Raw genomic sequence first — 12,174 nt, 5'->3', positions numbered from 1 at the left:
CTGCCTTGTCCGGGACCCACCGCGTCGCTGGGGGACAGGGGCCAAGCCTTCGGGCGCGTCTCGGCTGAGCAGGTGGTGCTGCGGGGAGCCTGTGTGAGGTCCAGCGCTTGCTGCACCCTGCTTTGTGCGGCACCCTTTCTAATTGGTTTCTAACATTGAACCAGGGACCAGTGCACACCTGGAAAACTAACAGGTACAAAAGAGGAACTTTAAAGAAGCCCGAGGTAGTATTCACATGCAGGTGGGCACAAGGCTGGAAAGTGGGCATCACTATCCCTTTGATTTTTTTAAGCGACTCTTAACTGCAATCCTCTGTGCACAAGATGAACGTTTCTATGGGTTAAATGTGCCCAGGTCTCGTACCACCACCTTGAAATCATGTTTTCCCAGCCAAAGGCAGCTTATATAGAAAATTTCCAGTAGTGGCAGATAAGACAACTGAAGGACATTACAAGGAGTTTTCTTTTTTTATCTTGTTTCTTGTGTTTGCTTTGTGTATCTGGCAGCACTTCTCATGTGGTACTGCTTCACTGTTTCCTTCATATGCTTGGGCAGTTTCCCTGGATGTTTTTTTTCGTTGTAGATGTGAAGTAGTTATGAATAATTTTAAAACGAGAAACTGCTAGAAATGATGGAAGATGTGCATTCTGCTCAAGCATCACTCCATATGTTTTCAGAAATCTGTATACGTGGGCAGTTTAGGGCTCTCAGAGAGGTGGTTCTGTACACACCCTTCTTTTGGTCAACACAGCCACAAGATAAACAGGAGCACTTAACCCCAGAGGACCACAGAGAGATTTTCTTTCTGAAACATGCCAGTCTATAATCTGAGGTTTGTTATATTTCATTCTTTGCTGTGTTTGCAGCAGAGATCTTGGCTCAACTTTTTCAACTGCAACAGCAAAAGCATTCCAGTGAAAGCGCTGCATGTAATCACTCTCATGTGTTCCACCATAACTGCTGCTGCAGTTGTATTGCCACTAATCTACCACCTTCTTCCAAAGTCCAGAGAAATGTTTTCTGGGTATTTTTTTGAGCTTCTAGCGTTAATTTTATAATTGAGGCAAAGCTTTTACCAAGTCTTCAATGTTTTCATTGTCTGAAAGTAGCAGTTCAGTTGCTCTGCTTCCTGGCTTCCTTCAGTCAATGCCTTTTCAATGTAGTCACATGTAAACAGGTGGAAGTTGAACTATTGTACCCAACCACATATAAGGAGACTGGTTTAATCTAATTTCTAGCATAATGTTTGCACTGAGTAACCAGTTTGAGAAGAAACATTTGAACTTTTTCTGAAGCATGTCTGCTGTTAATCTACTTCTAGTGCACAGGTTAGACTCAGAATCATAGAAAGAAAGACGAGAAGAGGCATGTAAGATCATCAAGTCCAGTTCCGTGCCATGGCCATGAAGTAATTGGGCTCAAACTAGCTCAATGAGGTGCTTGTCCAGCCTCTTCTTGAACACCACCAGGGATGGCGACTGTACCATCTCTTCTGGGAGTGTGTTCTAGATTCTTGTTACCCATACAGAGAGAGAGTTTTTCCGTATATCTAGCCTAAACTAGCTCGTGCCCATTGGTCCTTGTCCTCCCAGGGAGTGCTTTTCTGAAAAGTTTCTCTCCCAGATCCTGCTGGTCTCCCTTCACATATTTATAGGTGGTTATCAAGTCACCCCTCAGCATTCTTTTACCCAGACGGAACAAACCCGGATCCTGAAGTTTCTCATTGTAAGGCTTATCCCCCAGGCCCTTGATTATACGGGTGGCCCTTCTTTGCACCCTTTCGAGCTTGTCCACATCCTTCTTGAAGCTCACTTTACATGGCTTGCAAAGATAGGAGTGTTCCATTAATCATTTATTTTAAAAAAGCTAATTTTATTATATGCCGGAAGGAAACAATGGAAATAAGAGGTTTCTGCATCTCTTCTGATGCAACTTATCCAGTTACATAAACCTAAGATTACAGTTTATAACTGGAATTTCAGTTCAAAAAGTGCTCTAAAGCCAAAATTATGCTGTGTACATATATATGTTTTTTACATTTATAACTTTTCAAACTGATTCATATAATCAGTAGCACATACCCTTTAAATTCAAACTCAGATTATTGTTGCTGTTCAAGCTCTTAACGTGCCAAAGGTTGTTTGTGTGTGCGCCAGTCTAAAGCTGTGGTTTATTTAAAATTGTATGCATACTCTTGCCCTTAATCTCATGTATTTTTTATTTCATAGAGTGAAATTGTATGTTCTTGAAGATGGTAGTTCCTGGCAGTGCCCCTGTCATACAGCAAGATCATGCTCTGGAACCTGACCTGGGGCAGGATTCAACAGAGAATTCTGCTATGGGTCCTGACACAGAACCGGGTGCTGATCAGGTGGGTCCAGAGCTGGAGGAGGTGCGAAAGCTGCAGGAACTAGTGAGGAGACTGGAGATCCAAAATCAGCAGTTAAGAACTAGAAGCCGTAGAAGTGTGCTAGGCACAAATGCTCAGAGCCAGATTGACAGTGGCGTGGAGAACCATGATCCAGGTCTAAATGGAATGGAAATTAATAATAGCATCAACGCTATCACTGAAAAGCACGAATTACAAATAATGGCAGATCTACACAGCAAGCTAAACAAAATAAGAACACAGGAGGAAGAGAGTAATTGTTTAAAGAAAAAGATGATTTCTCAAATGCAGTACTGCAACAATACTGCTACTGAAAAAGTGTCTCCTAATTCAGAACACACAAATAATACGGAAATGCAGTATGATGATGTAAATGTTAGCTGTCCTTCAAGCATGGATAGGAGTAGCAGTATGGAGCTTGGGGAAGACCTGATCACAGCAAGTATTGATTCATCAGTTAAACCAAGTGAAGAGAGTCCCAATGAGAAGAGTGATGATCTAGGAGACCTCTTGAATGATACTGCTCTGGATGAAGTGGAAGTGCTAGAACTAGGGAATTGCAATGATGAAGAGGACTGCTGGTATGTATCTCAAAGCACCAGATACTATAAAGGTTTGTGTTAAAAACTAGTAAAAGGAATTAGGTGGTTTCTGGGTCAAGAATCCAGTTGCCACTGGCTGTTTCTGTTTACCAGATCCTGTGCTAGAATGAAATGAGTGTAATTAAGTCACATTATTCTTGATCTGTTAGACTAAACTGTAAGGCTTTTATCCATGTTTTAGTTCTTGGTATCATGACAGAAAGCATAGAAATGTATATAGTAAACTTGACAGAAATACAGCCTTCACATAAGTAAGGGAGAAACATTTTTTTTTCTAATTGTATTCGTAATTCAAATATGTGAGCATTCTATAAAAAGAAGTCATGTTCCAAGATCTTAGTTTTAGGTGTGTATGTGTTTGTTCCTCATTTGTTATCCAAGGCATTCACACCCAGATACATTTTTTCCCCAAATAAAACTTCTCTCCTTTCTTTGGAGAGAAAATATAAACCAATTGCATGTAATCCCTATCTGACATTACCTTGGACTCTCAAGTTAGCAGCTCAGCCTCACAGTAATTTTTGCAAAATAAAAATTGGCTTGCCAATTTCACTTGAACTCTCTAACAAAAAGACCTTCCGAAGTAATGCCAGTGTTTTTGTAGTAGCTTTGCCTTTATAAGTAAGCTATTCAGCTTAGTACTTTAAGACTTCAGCCACTGTATTCACAGAGTACTGGGTAAAATTAATGTAGTCCTATTACTGTTGTGTAACTGTAGACAAGCAAGACCTTAATTCTGTAGTAAAGATGCAGTTCCAAAATAGTGCAAGATTAGTCTTAGATAATTAATGAATTCTAGACTGAATTGTATTTCTAAAGGTAACTTAACAAATTTATAGAAACCTTTTAATTTAGCGTGTTACTAGAGAGGAGATCAGTGCCTTAATGACATCAGTTTATAGTCCAAATCTGAGGGCATCTTAGAGAATTGAAGGGGTAATAATTACCTTCCAAATGACCCAACAAGAGGGATCAGTTACCACCAGTTTGAGGAGTAAAGGGGATTTGATCCAGTTACACTCCTGTTTATTTCATTTTTAATACTCATCATGCTGTCACTTACTAGCATAATGCTTCAATGTCTTGATTGCAGATATTGCAAGATAATGTCTCTTATTTCCACTGGTGGTCTCCCTCTGAAATATTTTTTCTATTAATAGGTTTAAGTTTCTCAATGTGTAATTAGTATTACTTGGCCAAATGCCATTTAAGTAGTGTATTTACTCAAATAGTAGATGACCCTGATTAATTAGGTTCTTTATGTGGAAAATGTATACATTTGTTACAGTTTTCCAGGTGTAGAATCTAATTTGCGGTTTACCTTAAATTTGTCCTCCTCCCACTGCTACAGCAGGGAAAAAATCCTAGGGGCTAGGTAGCCCTTTGCTTTCTGCTGCCACTCAACTTTTTTCCCTGGCAGTTCCTTCCCCCTCTCCTTACTGTTAGACTCTGCCCTGTTTGAGCACATCCCCAAATGCAGGGGCATGCATTTCCTGTGGTGCAAATAGAATTTCTATGGTGCAAATAGCATTGCATGCATTTGCTGTGGCACAAATAGCATTGGCACAAATTTGTGCAGTTGCTTTTTGCCACTGCATACACTCCTGCACGTGGTGTACGCTGCTGGGTAAAATGTCCTGCTCTGGGGAAACAGACGTTTTTCCATTTCTCTTGGCTCCTGGTATGCTGGAGAAGTTGGGAGTCACCTAAAGCAGCAGAGCTCAGGCTGGCAGCCAGAGCATCTCCCTGGAGGATTCATTCTCCAGTTGTTCTGGCGCACACTCCTGGAGGATGTGCCGCACCACTATTTTTGGAGCTTTTTTTTCTTGATACCAGGAGTTCCTGGTATCAAATTTTGGTGCTGCACTGGAAATTTGTAGTGTGATGAATGGCTGCACATGAACTACATGCAGTTTGTGGCACCTCAAACAGTTTTGACGCACTGCAAACCACACATGCACGCTTGTCTGGATGTGCCCTCTGATCACATGGAAGTGAGGGACAAAATTTAAGACAATAACCTTAAAATTAAATATGGCTGTAGCAGTTTGCATATAATACCCATGTACTTTCTTTATCCAGAATTGGCGCATGTTATCTTTTTTTTCCTAGAAACTGCTGAGAATTTTAGCACAGATACTCTATAACTACACTTCTGAGCGGCACTTTGGCACCTGCTTATATACTGCAAACTTTTTTTTTTGTGCACACACTCTAACTCCTGTAACTTTACAGTTCCATATGCATGGTAGCAGTCCAAAGCCAAAGGCTCATGATGTACCACAGGGGTTGTTAACTGGGGGTATGTGTACCCCTGGGGGTACTTGGGAAGACTCCAAGGGGTACACTTTGTGTTTAGCCACTGGGGGACCACCCCCTGCTCATTAACTGGCCCCCAGGGGACCTCCCCCCACTCCACATCTGGAAGGGGTAGCCACCAGGAGGGATATACTCCTTAAAAAATCTTGAAAAGCCCTGGTGTATTGCATCATTCATTAGGCTGAGCCCCTCCAGAGTCAACAGCATTTCAAGCCACAGTGACCCCACAGCTCAGTACAGCTCAATATATGTGTATTCTCCACAAAGGCTCCATGTGTTAATTAGCCCACAAAGGATCCATGTGTTAATTAGCCCCCACTCCTGACTGGAAGTGGGTGTTTTTGTCACAAGTCCTGGAATGCTCCAAAAACATATAGGTAGATGAGGCACGTGGCAACCTGGTCTGGCTCCATCTCCTGGAGGGTGGGGCCACACTAATCATGCACCAGACTGAGAGAGGGGCTGACAGAGCGAGTCTGGGTATGCACTATTATGGCTCGTGGTAGTGCCCATTATGTGCAGTCCCCATCACCGAGGGGGGGTGAGGGAGATTGTGCGTAATGGGCACTACCACGTCTTATTCAGATGGGTTGCATTTACCTATTCTTGTGGTAGGTTCCCATCATGTTTGCCCAGTGTGGCCCATGTGTTAAGAGTCATGCTCAGTGTTGGCTGCATTTAATCGACGTAAGAAAACCATAGAAAACTAGGGTTGGAAGGGACCTCAGGAGGTCATCTAGTCCAATCCCCCGCTCAAGGCAGGACCGTCCCCCACTACGTCATCCCAGCCAAAGCTTTGTCTAGCCAGGTCTTAAAACCTCCAATGATGGAGATTCCACCACTCCTCTGGGTAACCTGTTCCACTGTTTTACTACCCTCCTAGTGAGACAATTCTTTCTAAGAACTAACCTAAACCTTCCCTGCTGAAACTTGAGACTTTTGTTCCTTGTTCTGTCATCTGTCACCACTGAGAACAGTTTAGCTCTATTCTCTTTGGAACCTTCCTTCAGATGTGGACTTTAAAGTAATTTAGTCACTTTTATAACACAAAAAAAATCTGTGCGCACTGTAATTTCACTGTACATCACAAAGCCAATTAATTGGAATTCCATTAGCTTAAAGAAAATGAGTGTCTTCTAACAAAAGTCAAATTTTAAGAGACAGATCTTGATTAGACTATTTGGCTTCTTACCTTGAGTACTAATTTAAAACTTTAATTTAAATATAAGGTATCCAAGCACTTCTCACTAACATTTATAAACTGAGAGTTACTGAAGAAATGAGTTGTTCACTCATTTGACTTCGGAAAACTCTAGGATCATTGTATCAGCCATTCAGAATGTTCTACTGAGATGTGCATATTAATATACTCTTGCTTTCTCCTCAACTCTAGCTCAAAGATGGCTAGACTTTTTAATTTACTAATTTAAGTTTTTACAGAAAAATAATCCTAAGTATAACAAGAGAGAGTCATTTATTGGTAGCATTGTTAAAGAAAAGGTAAAGAAATAGCTACACTTTATATAAAGTGCTGCTAAGCTACAGTAAAATAACTGTTTGTAGTAATACCTAAGTACCATTTTCCTTTTTATTTTTTTTGTTTACTTGACTTGGTCAAGTTCAAAACATTCACACATTTTAAAATTTATGTCCTCAGCATGTGTACACAGTAAAAAGACTTATTGCCAAGATCAGTAAAACTTTTAAATATTCTATTAAACATTTCTTAATTTCAAGCAAAAACCAAATTACAGATGCCTTTGAAGCTTGCATACTTAATATCTGGCTTTCTAATGAGTGTCCCTGACCTGAGGGGAGAAAGAAATGATGCAGTGCATAAGTACTGTAGTATTTTCTGCATCATAAATATGTAGTCCCATTGCCATAGGATCTACCTTATAAACACTAATGAGTTTTTCCTTTCAGTGCTGTTGTGAAGTAAGGAAGCATTAAACAGGGGAACTGCTGCCCAGTAGTGGGATGATGGGAAAGTGCTGTTTGTGAATTTCTTAACAGAACTATCTTTGTCTGCAAAGTCAACAGGGATGTTTATAATTCCCTCTTTCCCAATGAAGTAATGGGGCTCTTTGTTTACTCTGTATTTGCTTATTTCTAATTACTTTCAGGTTATCTCATTAACTAGTTCATCTACCGACAGGTGTAACCTCCAAGTCCACATCTGCTCAGGACTGTGCTTCAGGAGGCTGTTTCTTAATCTAATGTTATGCCTTATCTTTCTGGAAAGGCTTCTTGTTATCAAATCCACACTTAGCATTTTGCAAACTTAGAAAATACGTGAACTTAGTGTAGTTTTAGTAACTTTAGAGAACTTTCAGTGCACTCTGTTACATAAGCTTAGTTGCTCTACACCAGGCTTGTCCAACATATGGCCCATGGGCCGCTGTGCAGCCCACCAAGCCATTTTCTCTGGCCTGAGGTGCCTGCTCCATGCTCCACGGCAGCGGTGGCGGGGCAGCGGTAAGGCGAGGTGGGCAGGTCCGGCCCGCGGACCCCAGCCGGCAGCGAGGGGAGGGGAGTTGCTGACCACTGCGGGGCCGGGCTCATAGTGAGCCGGGTCCTGCCGCCGCTGCCCTGAGGGCTGCATGGTGTGGGGCTGCTCCAGCTGTGCCTGATTAGAGGAGCTGGGGACAGCGTGTGCAGCTTGTTCCTTGGCTCTGCCCCTTGCCCCGGTGCGTGGCCAGGGAAGCTGCAGCATGGCCCATGCCCTGCCTGCATGCGTGGTGGACGGAGGCACATGGTGGACAGAGGTAAGTTCCCGCATGGAGTTGGGGGTGCTGGGCCAGGCTGGGGCTGTGGGGCATGCGGTTGCTGGTGTCCATGCCCTGTGCTGCTGGAGTGGCCCCATACGGGAGGCCAAGCAGCAGCCACTGGCCCTGCCAGCCCGTGCCCGCCTCCTCACCTGCCCTCCCACTTCCAAGCCAGCCCTGCCCCATAGCAAGGCGGCGCCTGCTCCCTGGCCAGTCTTCCCTCGGGCACTGTGGCTCTCTGGGTCCGGCTGCCTGCGCGTGAGGCCCCAAGGGGGCCGCTTCTCATGTGCTGCTGGGGTCAGGAGGAGCGTGCATCAGTCAGTCCTGAGCGGCACATGGCTCCGCCGCTGCTTCTGCTGGCTGGTGCAGATCTGGCCGGTCTCCTTCTGTCCCCAGCAGCACGTGGGAAGCCAACTTAAGCTGCATGCTGCTTTTCCTGGCTGGTGCCGACCCAGTTCTGCCCAGGGGGGTCCTGCAGCACCATGTCAACCCGGGCATGACACTGGCAGGCCAGGCAGGCCCCAGGTTAACCCCGGCCTGGACCCACGGCTTCTCCAGCACCAGGTCAACCCGGTTGTAGCCAAGCGGCTCCTGCAGCACCATGTCAACTTGGTCATGCATGCCATGTCAACCAGCACCATGTCAACCCCTGCAACTTCATTGGTGTCAAAGGTCACATGACATCACTTCCTGATGTTATACCACATCCTGTGACGTATTTGAATATGGCTCGCCATCCCACTGGGTGATAAAAAGTTCGTGACCTGGCCCCACATTCAAAAAGGTTGGACACCCCTGCTCTACACACATAAATTGCAATAAAAATTTACTAATGTTAATTTACCCTAGGGGAAAAAAGAAGGTTTTTATATAAATGAGTATCATCATATCAATTCAGTTGAATGTTTTGGAATTGTGTTTGTGCCACTGTTGTGGTTTGGCTTTTTCTAACCTTATATGCTCCTACAAATCTCTCTAGATACTTCCCTGCATCTTTAGGCACCCAAATACTTTGTAAATCTGTCCCTTAATCATATTTAACTCAATTGCATTTAAAATATGATAATAGATTAAGAGACAACCTTAAGCGCTTCCTTTGCAGGTAATACGTGGAACTCTGTTTATCTTCTATCTTGGCTTTGATTTTGATGTCACCTTCATTTTCATACCAGTGTAACTCCCTTGGCTTTGGTGGAATTATTGTGGATTTAAAATAGTAGTTTTGTTTATAGTATATATAAACAAGAGATCAGAATTGGGTTCTTTGTTTAGACACATGAAGCGGAGCTGAATGAATGTAAAATGCTTCCAGTCAGGATGCAGCGTGGATTAAAAATGCTATCACTGGTTTAAATTATTACAGTGTACAAGGGAATAGTCACTTGGAACCCCTAGTTTGATGTTGACCAATACATTTTAAATTATTAAAAAAATGTTGTACCAAGTAGAAGAAATATCAAAAATGAAATCTGGGGTTCCAGTTGGTAGCATGAAAATGCATAAAGAGTAAAAGACTGGTGAATGTTCCTTTTCAGATGCTAATTTCACATTATGAATAGTTCAGATTGTCTCTTTACAAACAGGATCAACAGCTTAATCCAGTTTACTTTTTAAAACAGTCATTAGAAAAATACACATTTTTCATGTGGCTGAATATAAAGAATGGACTGTATACCTAATCATGATGGAGTATGGTTTTCTAGTTTGAAAATACAACTCTAGGAATCTAACTATATGCCCCCAGGTAAATGTATTTGGGAGGAAAAAGTAAAAGTTTGCTGTGTTCCTCAACCTTAAAATCTGAGTGGCATGGTGAGGTTCTTGAAATGGGATAAGTATGTGTGCAGTAGTAGTCTTTGAGCTTTAATCAAACACTTATCTATTCAGCTTTTTTTTGTTTTCAAATGAACAATCTGATACTGCATGCAAGTTAGGAAGCCTCACAGGACTAGAAATATTTGGTATCAAATAAAATACATTTGACAAAGGGTTTTTTACATTTATTTTTAATGAACTCTGGTGTTTGTATTCTTTCTCTTAATGGTGGCTTGCTTTCTTGCAACAAATGTATGAGAACCTAATCTCAGACTAAACCAGTTTCTATTTTTGTTTTATGTTAAGCCACTAGTAAAACTAGTAGTAGACAGGAGTACTATGCTTGTGAACAGTTGTATTTACCCTCAAAGCTGCTTAAAATGCTAGGTAACTATAGTTGATCTTTGGTATTTCTTGTGCATAAGTAGGGTGATATGTGCTTCATCCATTGCAGTGGCTCTCAACTTTCATAGACTCAAGGCACCCGTTGCAAAATGCCAGCTCTTAAATTTCACTTTTTTTTTTTACTACAAAAATATAGAAGAGAAATTTTTCTGTTGCAGAGAATGTAGAAAGATTGTAACCGGCCAGAACCTCTGGGTTTATCTTGTGAATCTCATTTGCACAATTGGCAGTGTTAACTCTGTGCAGCACCTTGGTTTAGAATCACTAAATCTATTGAATGACTTTTGCATATGCTTCGATGCCTGAAAAGAAGATGGAGGAAAAGCAGAATTACTTAATTTTACAAACTTTTAATTGTTTTAATATAGTCTTTTAAAAATCTAGAGAATTATATAAGAGTTTAAACCAGAAATTCTGCCATAGCAACATCATGACACCCATATGATTCACTGCACAGATGTCTTCCACTTCAGCTCATGGGTAGAGTAACTGATAGCAACAGTAGACTATCATCTCCTAGGGCAGGGGTGGGCAAAATACGGCCTGCAGGCCGGATTCATCCCGCAAGACCATTCTATCCGGCCCGTGGGGCCCCTAAAAAAAATGTAGAAAATTAATATTTCTCTGCCCTTGGAACCAAGTGCAGTAGGACCCAGGGGAAGCCTGGCGGGCTTCCACAACAGTGGGGCCCACACGGCCCCACCCCTCAGCCGGATGCCCCAGCCATGGTTTCTGGGCTGGGGGCACATGGCTGCCCCAGCATGGCAAGCTCAAGTGTGGGGGGGACCCTGGGCAGGGAAGGAGCGTGGGGGGGGAAGCAGCCCCTCCACACCCGGTGCCCTGTCCTGCAGCTGCTTGCAGCCCGTGTGGGGCTGCCTGTGCCCACTCCGGACAGCCCCACGCAGGCTGCGAGCGCATGCAGCATGGGGTACTGGGCGTGGGATGGGGGAGAGGCCGCTTACCCCCCTGCACTCAGCTTTTCCCTGGGCTCCTTCCCTGCATGGAGAAAAGTGGCCTCTCACCCACCCCACCTTGCCAGGCTGACAGTGGGGCAGGCTACAAGCTGGTGCTGAGCATGGGGAAAAGTAGCCCCTCGCCCACCCCATGGCCAACACCCCATGCTGCAGCCACCTGCAGCCTGCCTGAGGCTGCTTGTGCCTGCTCCAGACAGCCTTGATGGGGCTGCAAGCACCTGCAGCAGGGAGCACCGGCCATGGGGCAGGTGAGGGGCTGGTTTTGCCCACACTCAGCACCAGCTTGCAAGCAGGGGGTTGGGGCTGAGTGCTGCCTCCTGCCTGTACCGTGGGGCTGGGAGGCACTGGGAGTGTGTGGGCGGGGAGCCAGCGGGATCGTGGGGCCAGTGCCAGTGGGGCCCAGAGCAGGGTGGCAGGAGTGCGGGGTCCCAGCTGGCAGGGGCTCTATGGAGCCGGGCCAGCTCCCTGCCCCTCTGCTGGTGCAGGCCAGCCTGGCTCCGCAGACCCTTGCCAGCCTGTGTCCCGCTCTGGGTCCCAGCAGTGCTGGCCCTGGGACATTGGTCCCAAGATGGTGACCAGCTGGTGGGGCACCTGTCAAGAGGTGAGGCTACCCATGCGGCCCTCGACAGCCTGCCAAAACCGGCCCTCCGCCCAAAATAATTGCACACCCCCATCCTAGGGTACATGCAATAGCGTGTCGTGAGAGGTGTGCTTTGCCCCCGGGAACCAAATGTGGTCTGTTGATAGCAGAGAACTGATGCGACTGAGAAATCCTTGTGTTCAGTTCCAAGCTCTCACACAAGCTAAGTTTGTTTCCCTAAGCTTGATACCTTCTACCCTGTCTCTTTCTGGAACCTTGGCTTGTCCTAATTTCCACTCCCGAGGATTCTTATCCCAGTCTT

General features: G+C 44.4%; 1 protein-coding gene across 2 annotated transcripts in view; it reads left to right on the top strand.

Annotated features, from left to right (window-relative positions):
• Positions 1-117: 117 nt before the first annotated feature.
• LOC109300681 (SLAIN motif-containing protein-like) overlaps positions 118-12,174 on the top strand; it is a 49,660-nt gene continuing 37,603 nt past the window's right edge. The window contains exons 1-2 of one of the 2 annotated variants that reach the window (XM_019521441.1): positions 118-193; positions 2,229-2,970. In XM_019521441.1, the coding sequence (XP_019376986.1) occupies positions 2,240-2,970 (731 nt within the window). In that variant the 5' untranslated portion in view covers positions 118-193; positions 2,229-2,239. The remainder of the gene's footprint in view (positions 194-2,228; positions 2,971-12,174) is intronic. The other variant, XM_019521442.1, reaches the window with a different exon arrangement.

This window comes from Gavialis gangeticus, unplaced genomic scaffold (assembly GCF_001723915.1).
Source record: "Gavialis gangeticus isolate Ggan-Ray unplaced genomic scaffold, GavGan_comp1, whole genome shotgun sequence".
Taxonomy (NCBI): domain Eukaryota; kingdom Metazoa; phylum Chordata; order Crocodylia; family Gavialidae; genus Gavialis; species Gavialis gangeticus.
The sequence above is the reverse complement of the archived record's forward strand: the minus strand, read 5'-3'. Positions and strand labels throughout refer to the sequence as shown.